Source organism: Anomalospiza imberbis, chromosome 2 (genome assembly GCF_031753505.1).
Source record: "Anomalospiza imberbis isolate Cuckoo-Finch-1a 21T00152 chromosome 2, ASM3175350v1, whole genome shotgun sequence".
Lineage (NCBI taxonomy): Eukaryota > Metazoa > Chordata > Aves > Passeriformes > Viduidae > Anomalospiza > Anomalospiza imberbis.
This window is the reverse complement of record NC_089682.1, coordinates 96,549,023-96,576,611: the sequence shown is the minus strand read 5'-3', so window position 1 is coordinate 96,576,611 and position 27,589 is coordinate 96,549,023. Positions and strand designations below refer to the sequence as shown.

Below are 27,589 nucleotides of genomic sequence, written 5' to 3'. Positions count from 1 at the left end.
AATGCAACTGCCCAAATGTCATGAAGAAGCTATACATAATTGGATAAATACGACATCTCTTTAGTAACTTGCTATGAAATTGGTACTCTGCTTGTAGATGGGAAATTGGTAATCTGACTGTAGACAGGTTACTATTTACCACAAAAAATGATAAACAAAAATGTTAGGCTACTCCAAAGTAGAGAAACTCTGCAAGGAACATATGAAAAGAAAAGCTTTGAAATAAGTTCTTCTATAGCAAAAGGAAGTGGAGGAATTAAACATTTTTCTGCATCTGAGCTTACTAGAATTTTCAGTGAAATATTCTCAGGTGAAAAGGATCCTTGAGATCATTACAGAGCAGTATAATTAAACCATCTCATACTTCTGAACCACAGCTAACAGTCAATGTGAGCCATAGCTCTATACTGAAAGAGTAGAAAGGTATTGGATAGAAAAAGGAACTTTCACAAATATGAAATTTCCTTAAGCCTTGGAAATATTAAACTGCCGCCTCAAGCTCACAGTATTGTCTTTGCAGCTGTTCTCCTGAACAATATTAACAATAGCAAAAAAAAAAAAAAAAAGGTGAAATGTGTGCCTAAGACCAAGACCTCATCTGTCTCAAGAGAGTTGTGAAGACCAAACGATCAAGGCACTACTTGAAAGAAGTGGTGTCAGGAGACTGGGGAAGAGTTCTAGAGTGCAGTCTTTACAGATATGCAATCTTTAGGAGAAACCTTAGGGATCCCAGTCCTTTTGGAGTAGCAACAACAGCCTTGGTCTTCTAATATTCAGACACATCTAGTGCCAAGTGATCCTTTGAGTACAAAAGCTTAGTTTATTCTTTGAAGACTATAGATATGTTTTCCCTCCAGCTGGAAAACATTATCACAGAGAAAACTGTTAGTTTTGTCTAGCAAAATCTGACAGCTACTAATCCTGATTCAGAGATGAAGTCTTAGAAAAGATCTTTGTCCTACTCATAACCAGCTTCATCTTTAGGATAACCACAGCTTTCAGATACTCTCATGCTATAAATTTTATTGCAAATTTCAAAGGCAACTTTATATAAAAAAATAATTGAAGAAAAGGGAGCCCTGATAAAACTGTATCGATACCAAATTCCAGGAAAACATTGCCAAGCAACTCCCAGCCAGAAGAAGAAAGCAATACTTAATCTTCTGGAGGTACAAAGGAAAGCAAGATTTCCTTCCCAGACACTCTCCCAGCCTTGAGAGAAAGCCACTAGTAGTAAATTACATCTGTTTGAGGTTCTAACCACTTTGGAAACAAACAACTCTGAAAATAGTAAACTGATGTTCAGCATGGGAATGCACACATCAGAAGCTGGTTTTATTTCTGGGAAGCTCCTGCTAATACACCACTATAGTTGGACTTCCTCCTCTATCTATACCTCCAAAGCTGGTGGTGCCAATATTATTTATACTTGAAGTACTGAGCAGGACTGTAAAAGGAGGACTAAAACAAGCCTGTACCCTACATTTAGTAACAAGTCAGTCAGCAGTACAAGAACACGGCTTTCACCAGTTCCTCCGCCTCCCCCTGAGCTGTGGCTGCTGTACCTGGAACCAGAGGAACTGCACTGATCTAAATCACAGATGCAACAATTGTGTGCAGAAAGCCACTAATTTAGTTGTACAGCACAACCACTTACACTGATCACTTTAAAAACAGAAAGCAGCAGGACAAATACCTTTTATCAGACCATGTTCCAGTGCTAGAAATCAGCCTTCGGCTACCAGTTGTCAGAAACAGCTCCCTACCCTACTGGGTCTGTGTTACAGATTCAGTAGCCTTTAAGGGCTAAGAGCAGCAGCACATCAAGCAACGTTGTCTTATATGATTAATTAATTTCACACTTAAATTTTCCTAAAGTTGACTTAACCTATTAAGTTGAAATTTTCCTTCAAACTTTTTCAATTCTTGATTGGCTAGATAATCTTTCCTATGAGTTTAGAACAAACTGTCTCATATTTCTTATTACTTTATTCGGGGTGAATGTATAAAACCTGCTCAAACCTAGTCTGTCAGCCACAAACAACCGGAAAAGCCAACATAATCCTCCTCCCCCAAGATCTGGCCTAAGCATATTTTTTTATTCCTTTCTATGTCCCAAAAAGAAGGAAGAAACCTGCGTTGAAACTCATTAAGAAAAGCCTCAATTATCTTGAAAGAGTAGAAAAAATAAGGAATTCTTACTGTAGGAAGTAGGTTATTCTCACAAAAGAAAAAACCCAAAAAACAATTGTCTTATCTTCAGTGATGACTGTATTTCAAACTTCTGTACTACTAGTTTCTTAAAGACGTTTTAAACTCAGAACAGACTTTGTTGATAAATTACACAAGAACGGAAATATTCCAATGATTAGAGAAAACTTAAAATTTACAGAATACTGTATGGAAACTCAGAATAAGGATTTGCACAGTATCAATTATTAAATACCAGGCAAGATACTTCAGCAAATATATTTCATGTACCAGGAAAAACAAGAACTACTGGAATAAAAAAAAAAATCCAGTGAAAGTGTAAGAGTTTAGATAAGGCTCTGAACAAAATTTTATTTCCTACTGATATAATTCTTTGCAAAAAAGCTTGACCTTAGTGAAGAGCTCAAAAAAGTTAGCCCAGCAGTACACCTTGAAATCACTTTTTCATAAACTGCAAGAGATGTATAGGTATGTCAGCTCCTGTGCACCAAGCACATTAGTCTAAAGTACCCTTACATCCTGATGATGCTCCTCTTACCTTATTTTCTGAGGTACCTTGTTGCAGTGACACTCAGCAAGTCACAAGGTAAAACTTGAACTTGCCAGAATCAGAACAGAGACTCTTAAGCCTCTCTGTTAAAGAAAAGCAGAGCGCACTTCGAACTTTGACATATACACCAGTGGGAAAGGTGGATACTGCCACCATGTGGTGCAAAAAGAACAAAATTAGAAGTCTATATCAAAGAAAGGTGAATGTCCCAAGAAAACTGTTTCTAGCACAACTTTAATTATTGTTATTGACTATCTTGTAAATTTGCTTCACAGCAAAAGTAATAGATGTCAGTCAAATCTTAAAGGCTGAAATCCTCCTGTACAATTTCATTAAATCAAAGCACATTAAATGTACAGTGAAGGAAAATGCTTATGCAAGACAAAAATTAACAGGATTAGTTTACTCTCAATTATGACCAGAGATGGTGACACAGAATAATGCTGGAGCACATAAATGCATAAATTTTATTGACTATTTTCTCTAATTCAATCAGAATGAGAAATGAAAGTACATGAATTTCATAAGATAAACTTACATAAATAATTTCTCCTTACACCTGATTATTCTGTAAGCAAATTTCACAGGGGAAAAAAAGCAATAACTAAAACATATTCTCACAATTATTAAAATGACAGTGCCATTTAAGTCTGTTGTTGCAGCAGATAGGCCTGCTAGGCCCCTCTGGAGATTAGCTGCCTAAGGACAGAGAAAATGCATAGTCATGCTGACTAGCAAAAGAACCCCTTTTCCCGCGCCTCAGACCCTCTGTTATCTTCCTGTAAGACAATAGGTCAATTTGTACCCTGACCCACACCATTGGACCATTTCTCAAAACCCCTGTACCCTATAAAAACCCCTCAGTTTCCCTAGCTCGTTGGAAGTAAGCTGTCCCTGAACCCTTCACGGAAGATGAAATAAAGATCCTCCGGTGGAACCTCACACAGCGCTCCCCGTCTCTCTCTCCCTGCGTCTGCCCGAGGCACCCCAGCAAGCCTACGAGCTGAAATCACTTCTAAAAGAGCTGAACACTGCTTAAGAGCTGCATATCACTACAACAGCTTGCTGGGGCTAGCCTGTGCCTGGGAACTCTGCCAAAGGTGCTTGGGCAGGAGGGTGTGCAGATACCCTTCTCACCCTAGAACACCAAGGCAGCCGGACCAACTGAGCATCACCGGGACCAAAAACAATAGTCTCTACTAGCCATGACCTGGACAAATATACTTTGAGTACTGAAACTGTTGTCCCAACTCCACATTTATACAGAACTAAGTTAAAATACAAATCACCCTAACTATATATATTCCAAGAATAATATAAATATTGATAAATACATTAGAAAAAACATGCTCCTTATACTGTTTCAATTCCTTAGCTGTTTAAAAATAAAAATTTAAAATATTCTTTTGTTTCTCTACTTCTGGTGTTTATACCTTACCTGAAATCAAATTACCTTTTTTCAGTATAGAAACAAATAGGCAAATTAAAATACAAAGAACTGAAAAGGATAACAGAGAAAATGCAACTCCAAAGAACTGTAAAGAATACATTTTTATAACATTAAAACAAAAGGTGAAGCAAACTACTAGCAAGACATCCCCATCTCAAAGACTATACACTGAACCATCATGGTATCTTCAGCTTCTGCTGGGCAGATCCCCTGTCCAGCGTCCCCACCTTGAAATCTTGACCTCAGAAAGCACAGCACAGCTGGTAAGAGACTACCCTGAACAGTCTCACGAGCAAATCTTGCAGGGTAGCCATAGCATAAAGTTAGCTGTTACACAAGGATGCATATAGCTTATTTCCTCTTTCCCTCCCTTCCTCCCCTCTCCTTGCAGTAATTTTTATACGGCAAAAAAGCTTTTCTATCTTATACATGAATAATGATTTGGAGAATGAGATTTTCACAATATATGTATTCACAGTTTCTGAACTGTGATAACTAAGGAGCACAGACCTCTGTCAGACACTTCAGCTGGGATCTGTACCCACTTAGTTCTTCTGTCAGACTCTCCTTTTTCATCTGTAGATCACTTAGCTCTCTTCTTAAGGAATGGACTACTTCATAGAACCGGACCTAGAAGAACAAGACAGATATTCAAAGTTGCAACTAGCAGAATTACAACTGCAAAACTACAAACCTAAAAACACATCAGATCAACATTTTATGACAATAATTTACTAAATTATTTCTAGGGCACACCATAAAAGTAAAGATTATATTGTTGTACAACTAAGGCAGCTTACACTCAGGCTGATCGATCAAAAAAATAGTTGCTCATGGACACATGGCCCCATGCACTTCTTGTGCCAAACCTAGAGCCTATTTGATTAACAGTGCAAAAAGAAAAAAAAAAAAAAAAACCAAAAAAAACCCAAACCAAACAAAACTCCAAACAAACCCAAAAACTATTTAATAATAACCAACTTAACTTACTAACTTTCCCCAAGACAATATAAATTTTTATGGGGTGTGTAGAAATGAAGTGATTTGTCTTGATTTCTGCAAGATCAGTGTGCTGAATTTGCACCAAAAGAAGTGCAAGAGCAAGCACAGGGAGCAGGAACAGCACATAAGAAGGAAGAACCATGACACCCCCTCAACACCTCCAGCAGTAACATGCTGGTATAGGGATTCAACTACATCAGGAAACTAAGGCTCTGAAAGACTTGACTCTGCTAAATTAGCACCAAAAAAATTCCAACCTTCTAACAGGATTAAAAAAAAAGCTTAAAATCTGTAACGCATTCTCCTCTCTCTTCCCCCATGCTAGTCATAGGCATTGTCTCAGGCAAGTAAGTCTCACACCCAGAAAACTTTTTCACTTTTCTTCTGATCAAGAAAAAAGACAAGAAAATACAGTAGAAAAATCACAAAGCCAGTGTTAAAAAAAAAAAGAGACAAAACAAAGAAGAAAGCTTTTTTGATATACACCCACATACATGAACACAGAGATTATTATTCCCAGATTAACTTGATACCTTAAAATGTTACATTTGGGGGTGTGTGTGAAAAGAATAAATAAGTAGGTACTGTTTTCATGCAAAAGCTATTGCATGCCCTCCATCCCTAATGCTTTCTTTGATATATGATTAAAGAAGAAATACAGACAAGAAAGCACAGATTATGTAAGCATTCAAGAGCAAGCTGTACTGCATTTCCATGCAGAAGGAAGACAGATCTCTGTTTTGCTACCTGTAAACAGCAGAAGACAAAGGAAAGTTCCAGGTATATTTCATATAATTGACAGCATACAATTCTAAAAACACAGAAGCCATAGAAATTTGCAATGTAAACACAGGTGTAGTATGCTTTATATACAGTAAGGCAAGCATACAACACGACTGAAAGATTAGTATTTTTAACTGTAGCATCTGATGATTCAATTGGCCATTTCTTAAGAAAAAAGTAACCTTGATTATCACTAATTGATAACCATTTAAAGCATTGTGGTTTTTTTTTAAACCACACCTGCTTTTCCATGAAGTTCTTTTATTTTTACTGCAATATTGCTAGGAAACTTGTGCTATCACACCACAATTATTTCCCAAAACACAACAAACTTAAAACAGATTTCCCAGTAGAAACCAAGATTACATGAGATACAGCTAGCAGGGATAAATGTATTTACACAGCCTTCCCAAGAAAATACCATTGCATGGTAGTAAAAAAGTGCAAATGAATGCAGCAGATGAGGCTGTGGGTCTAGCAGTTCAACTGTTGTTCCTATTTAGCTGGTTTGATAGCCAATAAATGTTCAGGTAACCCAGTAGTCAAAGCTCACACTGCGCTGCCTCTTGCCAATTCAATACAGCAGAAACAAAACTTACTCTAACAGGGATTTTAGAAACAATTACATATCTTAAAAATCACAAATTTATATTGGTATGCTGTATACAGTTACCACTTTCTAGGCAATTTAAAAAAAATTCTTAGCCTGCACCCACCACTTTTTATGCACAGTTAGAATAAAGTAAAAATGGGTGGGTGCAGAGGTTGAAAAAGCTGTCTTCTATTAATTATTATTCTGTGAAAGCAGTTGCATCAGTTAACTGCCTTCTTAAATAAACAGCAACTGAGCTACAGTTAGCAAAATTATATACCTGAAAGACATAGCAATTAAAATCAGTTCAAATAGAACTTGCAGAAACGATTTTTTAAAAATTTGCTGAAAATTTTTTACAGTGGAGTACACAAGAGGTTCACTTTACTGAACAAACTGAACTGGTGCTTGTCAGCTGAACTATTTAACAGCCTGAAGTACTTTCAAATTTCACATATACTGTTTCTAAAAACATCTCAGGAATGACAAAACAGAAATCTGAATTTTTACACATAAATACAAAACAAAAAACTTTTGATTTTAAGATAAAGATGTGCAAAATACAATTTTTCAGTTGTCATCATTAGCATTAAACATTACCTAAGCTTTGTTCTAACATGTCAGTATTGCACCCCTTTGTGGAAGAATAGTGAAAAACATCTCACATTTGCTTTAATTCCAGTGTTTCAAATTTACAGCATCTCTATATACAAAATCTGCATTTAAGTTCTTCCTGCTGTTTGTCCAGTAGACCAGGTGTCAAATAAAGACTAAGTATTATATACATGTTTACTTTCATCCTGGAGAATTGCAAGGCAGTATTTTACAACTGATAAATAGAAAAAAAAAAGTCTGAAAATTTCCTCTTCAAGTTGTCTAAGCAGGACCCTTTCTCAACAAGGAAAATTTTATCCTAATATCAGTGGGCTATATTATTAGTCTGCACACAGATCTGGAGTCAGAAATTTTAACTGCCCAACTTCTCTTTAGGCAAGCAAAGCAGGAAACAGCATTCCCTTCCAACTTCTTTCTCCAGTCTTTGGGAGCCAAATGGATGCACAGACAGGATGTGCAAAATAGTTCTGTAGTCTCCCAGCATCTTTATCAACTGCAGAACTTGAAGTAATGATAAACAACCACCAAGCATAACTGATACTTTTAGGTTTACATTAATCCTCTGCTAAAATAAGTTGAAAAAAGCAGAAAATAGCACTTTACTACAATACATCTTTAGAATGCCTTATCCAGAAAAAGAAAAGGTCTAAAAATTACTTCTTCAAAAGAAAAAGTAATGTGTGAAGAAGAGAGGAGTTTCACCTAACATTTCAGTAGAGGAGTTTTTGTCAGATAAAAATAACATTAACTAGTTGAACACAAGAGTAAAAGAACAGAAGGTTAAAGGTAGAAGGTGGCTGCTACTCATCTCTCCTACTTCACATCTTTTTGACAGCCATTTTCTACTCACAAATTAAATCTAAATTGTGCTGTGACAGCTTCACTTAAAGCAGCTGACAAGGTTACTAACTCCTGGTATCTATCCTGCCTGGCTACAGAGTCTTTTGTACTGACTGTCAATCAATCCCTGAAGTCTTGAACTTCCTGCGCACCAATTTCAATAGATCCACTGACAGGGATTTCAGTTTCTGTTAAAAGTCTAGTTTTTTCGACCATGGTGATACAGGAATCAACAACACCCCGTCAAATACTTTTGCAGAGGGCAGTGGGTACAGCAGACAGCTAGGTGGTGATAACCTAACAGTGCACAAGCTATATGTTCTTGTTTATCCCACAGAGCATTATGATTTTCCTAGCATTTTCAAAAGCCCAACTTTTTAAAAGATGTTCACAAGAACATCCTTTAGATAAGGGTGAAAATTTTTACTTCTCTGTACATATCTAGAGCACAGTAAAGCATGACTTTGATGTGGAGAATTCATTCATGTAGCATTTATACCTCAACAAATGTACTAAGGTTTCTAACATTGTTAATGTTAAAAACATGTTAATGTAGAGCTTAATAACAAGCTCTACAGATAAGTACAATGCTAATATTTTGATGAATTAAGGTTTATATGTCTAAATGTTCTTCAGTCTCGTAAATCAGCTGGGATGCTCTGGACATGTCCCACAGGCTTTTTATTGCAAACAAAAGTACACGGTGGCCTCTCCACATACCCACAAGCCATAATTAACAAACATATTAAATCAAGAAAATGAATCTTAAAGTATACTTAAAGGTACACTTCGTCTCCTGCATTTAGTCAAATAGGAAAGGGACATATGGAAAGCATAAGAGAAAAGCAAGGCATGTTTGCAAGTGCAATCCCAGCTTGTGGTTCTGGCAAACCAAGTTTCAAATTCCTTTTTTCAGCCTGCTGTATTTCATATCATCAATGTGTGCTCACATTTTAATTGTAACATCCCATCTGTTTAACCTCCTTAAAATATGTCAGCAGTTCTACTCTCTTTCAAGACATCAGAATCAGGGATTAAAAGGTTCCTCTCTTCACGGGAACCCAGTCATAACAGACTGATACAGAAACACATCTGCCTCTGAAGGTCCTTTATTTCTAGTCGGAGATGAAAAAAACCACAACCCACCATAATTTACAGCTTGGGATGGGTTGAGCCTGCCCAGCAGCCTATATGGCTGCTCACCCATTTACTGCCTCCCTGGGAGCAGGAGAAAGTGAGAAGAACGAAACAAAAGCAAGAAAACTCAGGTGTCAGATTTTCCAAACAATTACTGAAGGAAAGAGAGATGAGCTTAAAAAGTAAAAAAAGAAAGAAAAACGAAAAGAACTCATCACCTCCCAGAAACTGGGGAAACTGATCAAAACTGATACCCAACCAGTCCCTGAGTAATAACCACCTTGGGAACCCATCACCACCCCCCACTTTCTCTTTCTTCCTCTACCTCCTATTTATGCTGCTGAGCATGACATTTTATGGTATGGAATATTTCTTTGGCCAATTTGGGTCAGCTGTCCAGCTGTGTCCCCTATCAATCTCATGATCATTCATAGCTTGCTGAGGCAGGGGGAGGCAGAATGGGGAAAAAGGAAAGCCTTGATGTTGTGCAAGCACTGTTTCAGCCACCAGTGCAACGCACAGCAAGATTCAGACTGCAATGAAGAAATCAAACTCTGTCCCAGCCAGATCCAAGATACAGGTTATATTTTAAAGCAGTACAAAACCCAATACTTACTGAAACATATTCAGGGATAGAAAGCTGATCTTCAGGAAGAGACTTTAGCTTCTCATAGCATTCATCTGTTAATTCCAAGTCTCGCAAGCTACGACGGATATCTCCAGCCCTCTCTCTCAACTGATAATTTGTTTCCTCTAGTTGCTTCTGTCTCAATAAAATAGTTTCCATTTCTTGCTTCATTAGAGCCTGATGTTTCCTTTAAGATGGATTTGAAAACAGAAGATACCAGGTAATGAGTAACACAAGTATCAAAGCTTCACAGTACCCTGGGCAAAGAAGTGAGTTCTGCTCATTTTGCAAAGGGAAAAATTTATGAAGATTGGGTAATTAGTGCCAGACTGTATACCACTATGGTTAAACAGTTATATCAGATACAGTATATATAAAAAGCCAGAAACTTTATAGTCATTGACAACACAAAGCTGAATCTGAGAATAGACAATCTCCACATATGCTGACTTGAACTTACAAACTAAACTTAATATACCAATTAAAAGGTTAAAAACATGAAAAAGTAGAATCTATTTCCACACAAACCCCAAGGAGCTGGTAAATCACTTGAACTTCGGTCTTACCAAGTTTCAGCACAGGCACCGTCATACCAACCCTTAATTTGCTAACCACTGTAATATACAAATTTGGAGTCCTTTATTAAAAAAAACAAACAGCAACAAACCAACCACTACTACAATAGAACAAGCAGCTTTACTTCCAGCCTTAAAACACCATACTACTATTACCATCAGTGATAATGTTTTATACAGCAAGAGAAACTGCACATCAGATCATGACGTTTAGAAGTGTTTATTTTCTTTAAATCAAAGACAACTAACCTACTTTTATTTTTAGTTGCAACTCTTGAAAACATATACTAATCACTCTTTAAAACACAGTCACTTCTGCATTACTTAAAAAGGAATAAAAAATACTAACTAGTATTACAAGTCAACATCTACCCCACTGGCAGGGTACAGGTAACAGGAAGTCTGAGGTCATCAAAGCAATTACACAAGGACACACTCCATGGTGTGTACAATTCTATTACATGAGGATGAAAAGTTAAGTAAAAGACTGACAAGAAAACTAATGAAAAGATTGGGAAAAGTAGTTTAACTTTTTTACACCTATTAATAACAGTTTGCACATCAATACCTTTTTACTGAGCGCTCCTTAGAGAACTCAAGTATGGCCAGCATAAAAATATTCCACTCTGGTGCAGCTAAGCATACAGGGTGACAAATGTTTTTCTGGCCATAAGCTGCTCTCAGTTGAGACTTTGCTGAAACTAATCTCAGATCTGGCTCCACATCTGTGGAGCCTCCAAATCTGTTCTAGCCTCACTACAAGAATAGGTCTTGGAAGTAGTCACATCCTGTAAGCTCTGCTTTAACATGAGACTATGTAAGTAATGCTCTTCCTTCACAGGTGTGGAAACTCACACTTCACACTCAACTGACCAAGTGGTTTGGAGAAGCCTGCTAGCCAGTCTATTTTTCAGGTTAACTCCAAATATTTCAAAAAAAACACATGGAAAGTGAGTTCCTACATCATCAACTGAAAGCATTTCTGACAAATAGGAAGTACTAATGGGTAAAGCTAAACATTATGTACTTACCTTTCCCAAGTCTTTCCCTTTCTATGCTGCATTTATTAAAAATTCTGTTGAAATTGATGGAAGTTCTCTCACCTCTGCCTAGTCCTTTTTCTCTTTATTGGTTTTAAGAACACTTTTACTACCTCTTCCTACTAAATTTTGAATTTAGGTAAAATAAAACCAAGCCCATAAACTTCAGCTAGTGAGAATTGAATTTTAATTTACTTATATGTAAATTAAATATGGAAATTCAATTTTTAGAATGAATACACTAATATAATCTGCAAAAGAAATCCTATTCCTGCAACTAACAATTATCTGTTTCTGTTACTAATTTATTTATACAAATTCAAATTAACTCACAAATTTGTTAAAGATGAAGTTCTTAATTTTACTTCCATCATACCTGGCATCCTCTTGCTGTAATGCCAACTGATTATCCAGTCGTAAAGACAACAGCTGTTTCTGATGGGTTGCATCATTAAGCTTCTCCTCTAGCTCCTCAATCTAAATATAAAGAATGTGAGTGAGTATAAAACAAAGTAAGTTACCATATTAATTTTTAAAAATATTTTACAAAAAGAACAAGTTGAAATAAAAATATGAAGATCCCAATGCTGTGGACAGTCCAATAATAGCTGTCTAACAAGACCCCTAAATACACTAGGGCTTCAGAATATTATACGGACTTAAAAAAAATTTTAAAAAGGTTTAGTTCTTGAATGGGTCTTTTTCAGCTAAAAAGTTATTTGTTCAACTAATTTCAAGTTAGACTTAAACTCAGAGCAGAAAGCCAATAAAAACCAGTTAGCATATAGTATGTTGTAAGAATGAACTGCACACAAATGTGGCAATGCTTTTACACCCTTCTTAATTTCATGCATCTTTGTGCAAGCTGTACACAAGAAAAATCTACTGTTAGCATGTTGGTATATTCTATCCCTATCTTCATTAACAAAGCATTGAAGAGTATTCAGATCACCTTTTCTAGTACTCCACTAGTACAGGTTCAAAGCCCTGTTATGCTACTAACATGCGTGACAAAATTATTCATCATTTCTGAAAGAAAACAGGTGTTTTTCCTATGTGTTTAGGAAAGGAAAACTAATTAGATCCTTCCTTATTTATAAGTAAAACGACTTGAAGTCTGTGAAGCTTTCTATATCTTTGTTTCCCCTTCTTCTCATGAAAGAACATAAAACACAAAAAGAAAATCCCCAAACCAAGTAAGTAGATCTCCATCATACAATTCAAATAAATTCTTTTCAGAACAGAAGTTTCTATCATACTCTAAAAGTACCAAAATAGAAAAAAAAAAAGATTATATAATGAAAGGAAAAAGACTACTTACCTTGGTCAAATATTCAACTTTCAAGTTGTCAATCATCAAGTTTTTTTGCGATAATTCTATTTTAAGCAGTTGAAGATTATGGAGCAACTCCTTCCGTTCAATCAGCTGCTTAGTGATTTTTACAGAACCTTCTCTCTCTTCAGAGGAAGAAAAATCATCGGTTGGTACTGTGGTTTCCAAGCTGATATCCTCAGATTCCAAGGAGCTAGAAACATTTACTTTCTTGATTACCTTCGAGCTTTTATGTGACATTTTCTTCCACTATTTGCAAAGCTTTTTTAAGCTATACTTTGAGATGAGCCTCCTGAAGAATCAACTGCAAGAATCAAAACAATTAAATGAAGTGTCATTACGAAAAACGAACCACTACGTTAGACAACTAAGCAAGCGATGCCTCTCAGTATCACATGAACATTTTTTTTTTTTCTCCCAAGAAAAACATTATGAGAAGCTCTGGAGGGCTACTGCCTGAGGACCCTCTTCCTGAACAATCATTATCAAGTGTTTTGACTACAATAACCTAAATACCAGTGGGAACACCAATGTGAATCTAGCTTGCTAGTATGATGCTATAGTTAAATAAAGATATGCACGTTGTCAAAAGCACATGCATTGAAAACTCCCGAGGCCCACGAGGTGCATACAGTGCCCTATAAGAGGGCACGTGACTTACTGGAGAAAACGATAAAGGAATAATATCTGGATCACAGAATCACACAGATTGGAAAAGACCTCCGAGATCACCGTGTCCAACCCACGACTCGTAGGTACAATCCCCTCATCAACTCTGCCATGGTACTCAGGGCCACGTTCAGTCTCTCCTTAAGCACTTCGAGCCATGGTGACTCCACCACCTCCCTTGGCGGCGCATTCCAATGCCTTATCACCCTGTTTAGAAAATCCACCTAATGTCCAACCTTACACTCCCCTGGCGCATCTTGAGGCTTTGTCCTCTTATCCTACGGCCGGGTGCCTGGGAGGAGAGCCCGGACGCGACCTAGCTACAAGCTCCTTTCAAACCTCGCTGGCCTTTGCCTTCTCAGCAGCAGCTGCACTGTTCTTGCCAGGCTTGGACCCACCAGCCACATGGACCTTTACAACCACCTGGCACAGACCACGGCCGCTACTTACAGACTCAGAGACCAGCAGGGAGAGGAGACGCCGCGCTCGGAGCCGGGGCAAGCGACAGCCGGGCAGCCCTCCCGGGGCGGCCACCACCGCCTTCCTGCCCCACGGCACCTGGGGGCAGCTCGGGAAGAGCGTATGCTGTTGGTCCGGCAGGATGCCCGGAGCTGCAGAAGGCACCGGGCAGCTGCCCAAGCGGTACCTCTGCAGCGGCGGGGGCTGGGGAGCAGCAGCCCGGGCGGGGCCAGTCCCGGGGTCTGCCCCACTCACCCCGGGCAGCGGCGCCACCACACGCGCGCGCGCGCTTCCGCCTCCCTCAGCGCGGCGGGGGCGGGGCCGCGCGCCACGCCATCACCGCGGCGACCGCGGCGCCGCTTCCTGCGCCCTTCCCCCTTCCCGCGCCGCTTCCCGCTTCCCCCTTTCCGCTTCCCGCTTCCCGCTTCCCCCTTCCCGCTTCCCCCTTCCCGCTTCCCGCCGGCCCCGCGCGCCATGCTGACCTCGCGGACGTTCGTGAAGCGCACGCGGGCGGGCGCGGTGGTGAAGGTGGTGCGCGAGCATTACCTGCGCGACGACATCGCGTGCGGCGCCGCCGCGTGCCGCCTCTGCCCCCCCGCCGCGCCCGGCAACGGGAGCGCGCCCGGGCTGGAGGCGCGGCCCAGCGGCCCCGCCAGCAGCCTCTGCCCCGGGCCGCACTTCCTCCTGCCCGACACCAACCTGCTCCTGCACCAGGTGAGCGCCTCCGGGAGGGAGGGAGGGAGGGAGGGATGGTGTGGCCGCCTCAGCGCTGGGGAGGGCCCGCCGCTGCCTCCTCTGGGCCCGAGCGGGCTCCGTGTGGAGGCTCCAGCCTTCCCGCGCCGGACGTGTTGAATCCCTGTGGGTGGAAGTTCCCGTGTGGGTTCTGGCGTCGCGCTGGAGGGGCGCGTTTGGCAGCGCTCTGCAGTTCTGGTTCCTCCCGTGTTTCCTGTGGCTGCTAGGTCCTTGCCTGGCTCTTTCTTTCCGCCTTGTTTAGTCTTTTCTTTCCCTGCCAGCTCCTGAGGAGAAGGCTGCAGCATCAGCGAACCTGGTCTGGTCTTAGATTATGTTCCAGTTTTATAGAGGGGGAGTGTGTGTGTGTGATTTTTTTGTTTGTTTTGTTGTTTTCTTTTTTGTTATTGTTTGGTTTGGTTTTTGTGGTTTTTCTCTGCCTGAATCGTAGGAATAAAGAACAGTATTTATTTATCTATCTATTTATTTATTTATTTATTTATTTATTTTGTTCGTTGTGGTCTGGTATGGGTATGAAAATTCAAGCAGAGAAAGTTGCTGGACTGTCAAGTAGCGATTGGGATCTTCATGTCGTCACTGAATTTTTGGATCCTCTCTGGTTGCTGAATTTTTCTAAATGCCTCTTGTGCTTTTCAGGGTGTAGGTTTAGGTTCTTTATGCAAGGATATTGATTTATTGTAATGAATAGAAGGTGTGAAATCATCCCATGTGCAGCTCTGGAAGCACGGGAGCAGCTTCACTCTGCAGCTCATCAATAGCTGTGCAGAGGATTGAGTCTGAGCAGGGCACAGAGTAGACTTTGAGGCTGGGAGGAATTCCCAAGCTTGATGTTTAACTTTTTCCATTCATTGTTTTTGAATACCTGAGTAGAAGGTACAACAACCCTGTGCACACATCCGAGACTGTAACTAATTCATGAATTCTAACATGGAGTACTCTGGAGAGGGGAACAACACTTGTGTGTTTTAGCAGAGATCCCAAAAGCTGTAAGGATTTTCGTCTCAAAACAGCAGGTCAGGGGATGTTTTCAGCCTCTTAAAAGTGAACTTCTTGGTGTCTTGTTGGTGAAATTGTATGTGTGTCCTATAGAATGCTCTGAGAATGTATCAGAGTGTGCTGAGGTGAACTGGAGAAGTGGGGATTAGGAAGCCTTGGTAAGGGTAGGGAAAGGTTTTGCCTAGAAACTGCAACACTTTTGCAACAGTAAGACTTGGCCTGGTGCTTCAGCTTATGCATATAATAATGCTGGATTTCTTCTCCTATGAATATGGCTCTAAGTCTTTCAGGTCATGTAAGCATCAGGTTCACAGAAGCTCGGTCTGGTATTGCTTTTTATTCTTTTAGCTGTGCCCTCTAGAGCCTTACTGCTGTCTCATTTTGCAGGTGAGTTTGCACAGTTTCTTGCCACAAGGTTAGGAAGTGAAGCTCCCATCTTTTTTCCCCGACAGATTACATGGATTTCTAGTGTATATTTCTCTGTCTTATTGTCAGGAGTTTGCAAAGCAAAATGCTGAAAATTTTAACAAAATTCCTTAAAAAACAAAAAGGTCTTTCAAAAGTGAAGAGCAGCTCACAGAATGCCCATTGATTTAACTCCATGGAAATTAAAATTTCAGTTTAACAGTGGGATTGTTTCTGGAGAACTCAAACCTACATATGCATAGGCACATCAGTTGTGTAAGAGTAGTTGGGTACCATTTTATGGCTCGCATTCCTCACAGAGGCAGGCAGCCTGTAAATTACAGATTTCCATCAGAATGTGCATAGTTGCATTTTGTTTACTAAGGATAAATTTTATAGGAACCCATTTTATGTAAGCAAAATTTTTAGTGTACACTCTGCCTTACATTTGTCTGGAATCCTGCACACCCTGGGGGCAAATATGTTGAAAGTCACAATAAGTCCTTATCTTCACTTTAGGTCACAAAGAAGCTGGAAAATCCTATTTGACATATTTTTTTTCCCACAAGGAGGCAAAAGCAACTTCATACACTGTCCAGTTTCCCAGTGGTGAGGGGAAAAAGGCAGAAGGAGACCCACTCATTGCTCCTGTTAGATTTTCATGTATTAGCCAAGGAAATATTTCAAGTCCTGTTATTGGATAGAATTAAACAACAGTTTTGATTCATTTCCATTTTGTTCCTCAGATTGATATCCTTGAAGATCCTGTTATTAAGAATGTCATTGTGCTGCAGACAGTCCTACAAGAAGTCAGGAATCGGAGTGCACCAGTGTACAAGCGAATTAGGGACGTGATTCAAAACCCAGAAAAACATTTCTATTCTTTCACCAATGAGCACCACAGGTAAGGGGTGGAATGGGGTGTAACAAAGTTGTGCTGATATCCAGTAAAAGAAAGTGGAAGACAAAACTGGAACATGTGGACTGGAAGAAAAATTACACTGGTGTCATAGAACTATATATTTCTAAAGAATCCTTTTGAGAAGTAGTTGGTGTTCCAGGAGCTTTTCTTTCTATAGTTGGTATCAATCCATGTATGTTACGTAAAGAGAGTTAGAATATTGAATAATTAACACTGTTGTCTTGAGTAATAAGGTACTGATTTTCCATTTTAGTGTCCCTTTTAAACATATTCCAATGCTTTATCAATATCATCAGCTTAGTCGGTAGCAGAATTCAAAAATCCATTAAGTTGGTAACAGAAAGCTCCGAGAAATGGAGATGCAATTAATTTGCCTTTATTTGTGCTCACAATTAGTTTCCAATACTGCAGTATCATAGTTAAAGGAATCTTGAATCCACAGTTCTAACAGCTTGAATGCAAACCTCTTCAATTGTCTGTGAGAAAGTTGTGTTAGAAATTAATACTTCCTTCCTATTTTCCTTTACCCATGTCTCCTGGCCTAAGGAGTGTTACACATTTTATAGCAGTGGGTACAGTAATGATACTTTTGGCCTAACAGCCTCGATCTTGTTTGTCTGAAAATTTTAAATATAGATAAATGCTGGGATTTGTTTTGGTTTGTCAAACACGTCCCTTTGTTTTTAAAATTTATTTAGAGAAACGTACATAGAGCAAAAGCGGGGAGAAACTTCTAATGACCGCAATGACAGAGCCATTCGGGTAGCAGTGAAATGGTACAATGAACACTTGAAGAAAATAGAGGACGAGGAAGAGATTCAAGTTATATTTTTAACAAATGACAGAATTAATAAAGAGAAAGCTCTGGAGGAAGGAATAACTGCTTATACATGTAAGTGAAGTAGTATGTATGTGTAATTTATTGCTCAAATCAACTGAACAGTCACTTGATACCTAAATCTCATGCATCTCTTGCATAAATATTTATGTGTGTGCTTTTTTAGGTGAGGAGTATATAAAAAGCTTGACAGCTAATCCTGAGCTTGTAGATCGTCTTGCTTGTGTATCTGATGAAGGGGTATGCTTTTATTTTCTTTTTATAAAATAAATTGATCACAAATAGCTTGCAGTATAATATTGCATACTGTATATCAGGGTACTGGCATCCGTGTAGAATACAAGGAGTTTAGACTTTATTACTATTCTGGCAATTTAACTTTTTGACAACTGAAAAATAAAAAGGAAATATTGCAGCCATTTTCAGTTCTGCTTATATGCCTGTTAGTATGTATCTTGTAAAAAGACAGTTGCTTTAGATAACTATTGTGAAGATGAGAATAATAACAGAAACAACAAAATGAAAACAAAATATATTGCAAACCATTTAGATGTTGATTTTGTGTCTGCTGGAAAATCTATGTTAAGTTACTGATCAAAAGTATTTTCATTTGGTTATTAGTTAAGTTGACATAAATGCAGGCTGCAGCTCAAATATAAGCTACATCCTCTTCTATTTCCTTGTGCTTTGTGTTTATCAGAATCAAGACTCATCTGTTCACATACAACTGATATAGCTGAACACTTACCACAAAAATAGGAAAGTTAATTTCATCAGAGTTAGTTTTAACAGAATAGTGCTCTATGCAAGAGTGGGAAGAAAGAGGGCTCAGGTATTCTCAGCAGTTAACTGTAGATCATTCAGGTGTAAGCAATTGTCTGACTGCTCCAAACTTTGGTCACAGTAATGTATTTTCATAAAGTTTCCTATAGCTTACAGTACATACACTATGTGCCATACTCTCTACTATGCTAACATTTTCTTGGTTACGTATCTGTTTAGTCTCTATATCCAATCAACATAAAATTGTGCAGTATGTTTTTAAGGAACTGCAGAAAAACAAAAGTTCCTAGAATTGCCACATTTTTATGCTTTTGATGCTTCATTAGAAAAAGTACTGCTTAATAATAGTTTTTTATTTTTGTGCATATTCATACCTACACACAGTTAGAATTAGAGAGTTTGTTAGCTTAAGTGTGTCATGTTCCAGAGCTTGGTTTTGAAATTAGCATGAATATAAAATACTGAAAATATCCTCTTCTGTTTCTATTTTTTTCTAAAGAAAGAAATAGAAGGTGGAAAAATAATATTCCCAGAACATATTCCTCTTAGCAAATTGCAGCAAGGAATAAAATCTGGTATTTACCTCCAAGGAACTTACAGGGCAAACAGAGAGAATTATCTTGAAGCTACTGTTTGGGTTCATGGAGATGCTGAAGAGAGCAAAGAGGTGAGTTTTAATTTTACCTCCATGCAGTAATTTAACTAGCCTTAGGAATGACTTAAAATTTAATTATTTCATGGTGACATATGTTAAAATGGAGTAATATTTTACTCTTCTGTGTTTTTTTCTGATCTTCTTGCTGATGTTTTCATATTTCATGTGTATGGATATAGACTGCTGAAATGCTGACTGTGCTCTTTTTGGAAAAAAATAATAATGTATTTAAATTACAATTTGATAAAGTAATTGGTAAAATAAAGATTAAGCTTGGTTGTTAGTAGTTTTTTAACTGACCTCTTAACAGTTTTTAAAATCAGTTTGAGATATATGGTGAAAGACAAAGGAACAACTGTGTAGGAGGATTTTCAGGGGAAAAAACAGTCATGAGCCCTTGTGGGGGGATCTCTTGCTTTGTTTTCCCCTGCTGTTTTCCTGCCTGGTGAGGAGTAGATGAGCTGTTTCCCACCTAGCAGTTCATCCATCCATCTGCCTGCTGGATTCTTGGTTGGTGCAGTTGTACAAACACTGTTTCCAAGCAGTGGCAGTTGTCTCCTCTCTTCCTATTTATGGCAGCTGGAGGTACTTCTCTTGTCTCTCTTCTGTTCCTCTTTCTCAGTATCCTGCAAAAATAGAATTGTCTGACTTAATTAAAAAAAAAAAAAACAAACAAAACCAGGGGAAGCATATTTCTTATAAGAGCAATTGGAATACGATCATCTGTACTGTAAGAAACTTCAGCGGAGGAAAAAAGTGCATCACAACCATACTTTAAAATGTTCTTTGGAATGTAAAGCCTGTCAAACATGTTTACTCTTCTGTTACACTGCTCTAGATTTGGGTCTCCTGTTTTCATGATAATGAATATTTGCATTTCCATTTTGTTTTCTAAAAAAATCCAGATAATTGTACAGGGCCTGAAACATTTAAACCGAGCAATTCATGAAGATGTTGTAGCCGTGGAGCTGTTGGCAAAAGATGAATGGGTGGCACCATCCTCAGTTGTCTTGCAAGACGATGGCCAGAATGAAGAGAACATTGAAAATGAAGAGGAGAAAGAAAACATTGTATGAAAGAAATAATCTTTCTTAACTGGTGTTATGAAAGAGATGTAATCTGTGGTACCCTGTGTTAGGCTTTAGATTTATATATCGTCCTTATAAAATGCGAATACAGAAATCATAAAACTTAATTGGAGTTGTACAGTTGTGTTAAATACATGATGGTGGATAAAATGGATCATTTTCAATTAGTCTCTGCTCAAAATTCCCACATTACTTTATTAAGTGTAATGAATTCAAAAGTTACTGAGTGGTAGTCATGTAATAAGTAAATCTGTATTTACTGTTACGCAGACTAGGATTTGTTAGAGTTGGTGTTGTATCATGCTGACAGTCACTTTTTATAGGCAATACATGCATTTGGAACCTATTGTAAAATATTTTTGGGTCTTGCAGTAATCCCACATAATGTGCATGCCTGCACATGCATGTATGCCCTGTACAAGAAGATAATTTCTTTAAAAATCCACTTACTATCTTTCCACTGAATTTCATAGGAATGTTTTTTAATAATTATGTGAAGAATTACTGGAGAATTTTCAGGCAGTGTAAAAGGACTCCAAAAAATTGAAATAATAGATTGTAAAATAACTTGGAAAATATTATTTGTTTGGGTTTTCTTAATGGACATCCTTTCAGAAAAATGAAGAACACCAGAAAAAGGCTGCAGAACACTGTCTTCTCCCACTGTCTCTGCTAAGTCACATCACATACTGATGTGATTTCAGTCGTGTCACATACTGAAAATATTGAAAGTCACGCAAAGCACAGGAAGGCACAGGAAGTTTTATTTATAAAGTCATAATAGAATTTATGTCCTTAGAATGAGTTACAAAATGTTGCTACTAAGTTTTAAGTTACCTACTGTACTCTTAAAATGAGTTGAAACACTTTGGTATTTTCAACCTGTTTTCTACCAGCTGAAGACTTCCATTAACAAGGACATGCTGAGGCCTACGGGAAGAGTAGTGGGCATTATAAAACGAAACTGGCGGCCGTATTGTGGGATGCTTTCCAAGTCACAGATCAAAGAGGTGAGGAAATAATCCACTTACTAAGTGCAGGGTTGTTTTTTCTTCTTCATTTGGAAATGAATTGTTCCTTTTTCTGGTTGTCCATAGGCAAGGCGCCATTTGTTTACACCAGCTGATCGCAGAATTCCTCGCATTCGAATAGAAACCAGACAAGCAGATACATTGGAAGGGCAAAGAATAATTGTTGCTATTGATGGTTGGCCCAGGAATTCCAGGTATCCTAATGTAAGTTTAGGCATTTTTTTCTGAACTTTTAACTACTTGATTTTTTGTGTTTCTTAGGTGAAATATTTATCTGCAACACTGAGTAACTGCAAACAGTGTTGAGATGAGGTTTAAATTTGATGAGGTATCATTTGATGGTGCAAATTAAGGAAGCCCCCAAATGATTTAATTTGCACTTAAAACCAGCTATGGGGTTATCATACTTAAAAAGCTTACTCATCCAGTTCTGCAGTGAACATATACATATATTAAGGTGCTTTATATAGATTAACCAGGGACTAGTTAATCTATATAAAGTCTGGGTTCCTAGAGGTGCAAATCTTTCGCTCTGATTTTGCTCATTCACACATACCAATCACTGTTCTAGCAGAAATTTGACAAATGCACGCAGTGCACTCAAATTGCCAGTAGGGTAAAAGTAGTTAAAAGTTCAGTATAAATAAGAGACTGTATGAGAAACTGAGGACGCTGCCTTCCATTTGTATTGAACACTAGCCAGGTTTTGAAGTCTTTCGGTGACTTCTGTGGGAATGCACAGCTTGTATTGAAGCAGAGCACAGGTGTCTCCCACTAGTTTAAGAGAATTGAAGGGAATGTGGAATATATGGAAAAAGCATTAAGACAAAGACAGCATTGCTGCAGAGAAGTGAGGAAGAAAGCCGAGTTGATGTGGTATTAGGGTGTGAGATACATGGCAAAAGGTTAACCCATAGAGAAATGAGAGTGAATTAGTTCTGCTGCTTTTGCAGCAGTGGTTTTCCTTCCTCCAAAAATGATTTCATGTTTATAAGTTTTGGAGTCTTAATTGTGAAGAATTTAGACTCATTTTAAGGAAATAGTCTGGATGGACTCGGTTCAGACTTACTGCATCAAATAAATGTTTAAAATCAAATTTCTCCTAAAGATGAGAAAGTTAACCAAATTAAAAAAGATTGCTTCCACTGTGTAATTTAATACAAGAATAACCTAAGGGTTAATGTTCTTACATACTTACTTTTGGACAAATGGTATTGCTTGATCTATGTGTGTGTATATATACCTGTATTATTCCTCAGGGTCATTTTGTAAAGAATTTGGGAAGCGCTGGAGATAAAGAGACAGAGACAGAAGTTCTTCTGCTTGAACATGATGTTCCTCACCAGGCTTTTTCTCAAGCTGTCCTTAGTTTCCTACCAAAAATGCCATGGAGCATTACAGAAGAGGTAATAATTTGTAAATTATTGTAGCAATTACTGTGCCTTCGCCTTCAATGCAAACTCTGACATTCTAGAATATCCCAATGCACCAGAAATAGACGAGAATAGTTGTGCAGGACTGTTCTGTCTTAGTGGGAACTTTCAGCTGGATTTCCTATGGAAACATGAGCTCTTCAAGTTTTTGCATTTTGGCTAAAACGGCATTCGTTGGGGATAAATATTTTAAGATAAAGATGATACAGCAGGTTTTGTTAAAGAATAAAGATAAAAGAAGATTTTTTTAAAGGAGAGAGATAGCTATTTTGCAAGGATAGATACTTTACAAAGTGTGCAGTTCCTTTCAATTATCTAGACATCTAAGCCTTAGAAAGCTAGACTTCAGAGCAGTCATATCCAAGACACGTCATTCAGCTGGACATCAGTCAAAATTTTACTTGAAAAAAATCTCAGTTCCTCATCCTGCTAATTCTAAGATTGTGATGAAACTATGGTTGTGTTCTGATTCTCTTCCTCATTTCTGTAAAACAAACAAAAAAAATTAGTACTTAATCTTCTGTGTTGTTTTTTCTGTCATTGTAGTTTCTGCATATCTGTTTTGATCTTCTCATAAATCAAACAAACCGCCCAAAACAAAATAAACATTCTGAAAATACTTGGTTGCTGGGGAAAATCTTATGTAACGTGCCTTTCTCAAATGATCATTTTTACTTGGAAAAGGAAGGTGTTCTTGAAAACAATTTTTTGTTTCTTTTAAATTTCAGGATATGAAACACAGGGAGGACTTAAGGCATCTGAATGTTTGTAGTGTTGATCCTCCTGGTTGTACAGATATTGATGATGCATTGCATTGCAGAGAAATAGGAAATGGAAATCTAGAGGTATTGTATCAATCTAGTAATTTATTTACTTACTTCTTCCTTTATTTTACAAATACATATGCAAAGCTCCAGATCTGTTATAAATAAATTAATGGTGTTTGCACAGCTGCAAGATGGTAATAAAAAGGGGAGTTAATTTGCATCAGATCAGTGTCAAAAGTGGGAATTTAGTGTCTTCTAAATTCACCCTGCTTTGTCCTCATTTGGCATGACAATTTAGCATAAAATTTATTTACTGCTTTAGCTATGTAGTATAAACAAGGATATTTACAGCTAGGGTAAGGAGCTATGAAAAAAGAAAAAACTAAGCTACTGCTGTAATGCCTGTGGAATTACTATTTTATTTTTAAAAAGGCAGTAAAAAGCTACAGGCTTAACACCAGCTCTCTACTTCCTTATATCTGATTCAGTCAGATTGTCTTCTTTTGAAATTAATTTGCTACTGTAATAGTAAGGTGTGCCAGACTAAAAAGTCCAGCGAACAGAAAAGCAAAAAGAAGTTTGCAGTGAGTCTTGAAGAACATGAAAGAGGTTATTTGGGCCCTCAAAGAAAAGCTGCATTAGTCATGAATATAACTTCCCCTAAGTGTACAAATGCCGTTTTTTGAATAATTGCTGCAACTGTTACTTTTTTAATATCAGTGTGGTAGGTTTAAACTATTCTTAATATGAAATATGGGAGCTGCTCAAAGGATCTGGGAATGGATAAATTGGTTTGTAAAAATGTGGGAAAGTTTCTTTCACTCTGAAAACTGTTTCTCTTTCATAAGGTGCCTAACATGATACTTGTTTTTTAGGTTGGTGTACATATTGCAGATGTCAGTCATTTTATTCGCCCTGGAAATGCTTTGGATGAGGAGTCAGTAAAAAGAGGAACAACAGTGTATCTGTGTGAAAAAGTAATTATTTTCTACAGCTTCCTTTGTGATTATGTGGTTGGATTTTCATTTCTTTCCTCTTTTAATTCTTGGGAGTGGAGAGATTCTCTCTGAACTAAGGAGGAAAAAAAAGTAGACAGTTTGTCTAAGACAATTTTATTTTCTGGTTTATCTGTTAAAAACCACTATCTGGACAATAGCCCATTCAACACTGGTTTGAAGCATTATTAGCAAGTGGTTCTGAAACTGGAATACTGTTTTAATTTCAATCTGAAATTGAAGAAGTGGCCCAGTTTTGCCTTTTCCATTGTTTTTTGTGTTTTTTTGTGATTGCTAAATCTCTGAAGGTTCCTGTGATTTGCATTCTTTAATGCATAAAATTAGATTTAGTCCTGGTTATTTATTCCAGACCATGATTTCTTTTCCAAAATCACTGGTACTAAAAAGATGGTAACTAAAATGAATCTTGGAATTATTTTTCTTAAAGTGGCTTACTTTTCTTTTTTGGCCAAAAAAAAATCTCCAAGCTTTTATTATATTGGAAATCAGGAAGTTAAAATACTAACTTATTTTATTATTTACTTTGCAGAGGATTGATATGGTTCCAGAGCTACTTAGTTCCAACTTATGTTCTCTGAGATCTAATGTGGACAGGTATATGTATATGACCCATACTTTGATCTTGGCAAGAAACTACTGTGGTTTATGTAGGGATTTTAAGAGATTGTCCCCTCCTTCTCTCTCTCTCTCTCTCCCTCACAGGCTTGCATTTTCATGCATATGGGAAATGAACCATAAGGCTGAAATTCTAAAAACCAGATTTACAAAGAGTATTATTAATTCCAAGGTAAGTCATGTAAATATTACTATAATTCTGAAATAAAAAGCTGTACACTGTATTATAAATACAATTACCAACAAACTTGATATTAAAGTTTTCTTTCTGATTAATTATTTATATTTCATTAGAATTAGAAGATAGTGCTGAAATACTAAAAATAAAGAAAATGTTTGATTCTTCAGTGTTCTTCTCAGCCTCTAAGGCTGCATTGTTTATGTGTGCAGTTACTGTGTGTACGATGCATATAGGACGTCGCTGATACATACCAGCTAATCAGTTAAATTCAGTGGATTCTGTGGATGGTCAATACATTTCTGAAAATTAGACTTCCAATGTATAAAACACACGTGATCAGCAAAAAAAGAAAAAACCCACTGTAAATGCCTGGTATATCTTAATATCTTAGCTAGATCTGTCCTCACTTGTCCATTATTCTTTGTGAATAACAGGCATTTAGGTATTGAATGTAAAGCTTTGTATTATTGTGAACCAAGTTAGGACAGTAAGCTACATGTTCTGCAAGATAGAAAGAACTATGTTTTTTTTTAGTGTTCAATTATGTATCATGATGTCTGTTTTTTTTAACCTCTTCAAGGCTTCTCTTACATATGCTGAAGCACAGATGAGAATCGATTCAGCAACTATGAATGATGATATTACTACCAGCCTACGTGGACTAAACAAATTAGCAAAAATTCTGAAGAAGAAAAGAATTGATAATGGGTAAGCCGTGCAGTGTACCTGTTAGCTTTTCCCCTACCTTTTTTTCTGACTGTTCTTGCTGTCAAAATATATTATGGTTCTGTGTCCATTTTTCTAGTGAAAGTCTTGTGAAAGAGAAGTATTTTGCCATTTTAATTTGCATAAGAATGCTTATCCTTATTTCCCAAAATATATAAACTTGGGATATTAACTTTTTCTTCAAGATCAATCAATGTGGATCTCACAGAGTCATAAAAGCACAACTAGAGGAGTAGCATTTGAAATTTTAGGAGCTTCTATGGTGTGTATTTGCTTGACATTTCCTGCAAATTTGAACATTACACAATTTTATTTTTAATTTCTGCTAATTTTAAATTAGTGTCACGGTAACCCCAGATGATGTTACAGGCTTGCAGCTCAGCTGCTGTATCTGCTTTACTGTAATTTTTTACTACCACTTAACTATGTTGCAGAGCCTTGACCCTTGCGTCACCAGAAGTTCGTTTCCACATGGACAGTGAAACTCACGATCCTATTGATCTGCAGACTAAGGAGCTTAAGTATGCATTTTATTTTTTAGTTAATTCAGGGTAGGGATGGAATTAAAGACATGTTTAAGTTGCAACATTTAAAGGTTTACAAAGTTCCTGTAATAGTGCAGAGCCATCATAGAATTAGAGGATGGTTTGAGGTGGAAGGAACCTTGGAAGCTTACCTAGTTCTAGCCCCCCTGCCATGGGCCCAGACACTTCCCACTAGACCACGTTGCTTAAAGCCCCACCCAGCCTGTGCTTGAATGCTTCCAGTGATAGAGCATCCACAACTTCTTTGTTCAAGCTGATCGTCAGACAGAGAATTCCTCTATTTTACTGCAGTATTTATTTAGTGAGTCTTGAGCTCTATGTTTCATATGTGAACTTTGTAGGAAGAAGTCAAGAGGTTTATCTGTTGGTTTTTTCAGGCATTTTAATGAGCATTTTTCTTGATTTTAATGTTTAGAATATTTCAGGGTTTATTTTTCCTTTTGACTCAGTATTTGGAGCTTAATAAGCATTGTTTTTAGTCTTAAAATTGTTTGCCTACTTGTATAAATGTTCAAAACCACTAATTAGTATTATATAACGTTGTTAGGATGGTGGAGTGTTTCTTCATTAGGCACTCAAAGTAAATGTCTAATGCTTTTCTAACAATATAAAATATTTATCTTGATAGAGAGACAAATTCCATGGTTGAAGAGTTCATGTTGCTTGCCAATATTTCTGTAGCACAAAAAATTTATGATGAGTTCCCAGAGTTTGCCTTGCTCCGGAAACATCCTGCTCCACCCCCATCAAATTACGACATCCTTGTAAAGGCTGCAAAGTCCAAGGCAAGTTTTTACCATGCTAATTAAGTGAATTAATTATGAAAATATGTATTTTCTTTCTGGCTGGCCACTTACCTAGGAGTAAGGGCTGGAAAGCAGTATTTTAAATGTGTATCAGCTACACTTTGAAATCCCTGGTATTTGTAGCAGGATAATTGTACCTCTAGGTGAA

The 27,589-nt window shown here is 37.7% G+C and overlaps 2 protein-coding genes across 2 annotated transcripts in view; one reads left to right on the top strand and one right to left on the bottom strand.

Moving 5' to 3' along the window:
- Positions 1–14,485, bottom strand: part of PIBF1 (progesterone immunomodulatory binding factor 1) — a 108,961-nt gene extending 94,476 nt beyond the window's left edge. The window contains exons 1-5 of the mRNA XM_068182315.1: positions 14,367–14,485; positions 12,745–13,060; positions 11,800–11,900; positions 9,797–9,995; positions 4,722–4,841 (exon numbers count right to left, since the gene is read on the bottom strand). Of these exons, the coding sequence (XP_068038416.1) occupies positions 4,722–4,841; positions 9,797–9,995; positions 11,800–11,900; positions 12,745–12,996 (672 nt within the window). The 5' untranslated portion in view covers positions 12,997–13,060; positions 14,367–14,485. The remainder of the gene's footprint in view (positions 1–4,721; positions 4,842–9,796; positions 9,996–11,799; positions 11,901–12,744; positions 13,061–14,366) is intronic.
- DIS3 (DIS3 homolog, exosome endoribonuclease and 3'-5' exoribonuclease) overlaps positions 14,318–27,589 on the top strand; it is a 20,075-nt gene continuing 6,803 nt past the window's right edge. Inside the window, exons 1-16 of the mRNA XM_068182310.1 lie at positions 14,318–14,598; positions 16,782–16,939; positions 17,656–17,849; positions 17,962–18,035; positions 19,078–19,245; positions 20,139–20,303; positions 21,218–21,331; positions 21,419–21,556; positions 22,612–22,758; positions 23,514–23,630; positions 24,428–24,529; positions 25,098–25,162; positions 25,271–25,355; positions 25,945–26,072; positions 26,525–26,611; positions 27,264–27,420. Coding sequence (XP_068038411.1) covers positions 14,359–14,598; positions 16,782–16,939; positions 17,656–17,849; positions 17,962–18,035; positions 19,078–19,245; positions 20,139–20,303; positions 21,218–21,331; positions 21,419–21,556; positions 22,612–22,758; positions 23,514–23,630; positions 24,428–24,529; positions 25,098–25,162; positions 25,271–25,355; positions 25,945–26,072; positions 26,525–26,611; positions 27,264–27,420 — 2,139 coding nt within the window. The 5' untranslated portion in view covers positions 14,318–14,358. The remainder of the gene's footprint in view (positions 14,599–16,781; positions 16,940–17,655; positions 17,850–17,961; positions 18,036–19,077; positions 19,246–20,138; positions 20,304–21,217; positions 21,332–21,418; positions 21,557–22,611; positions 22,759–23,513; positions 23,631–24,427; positions 24,530–25,097; positions 25,163–25,270; positions 25,356–25,944; positions 26,073–26,524; positions 26,612–27,263; positions 27,421–27,589) is intronic.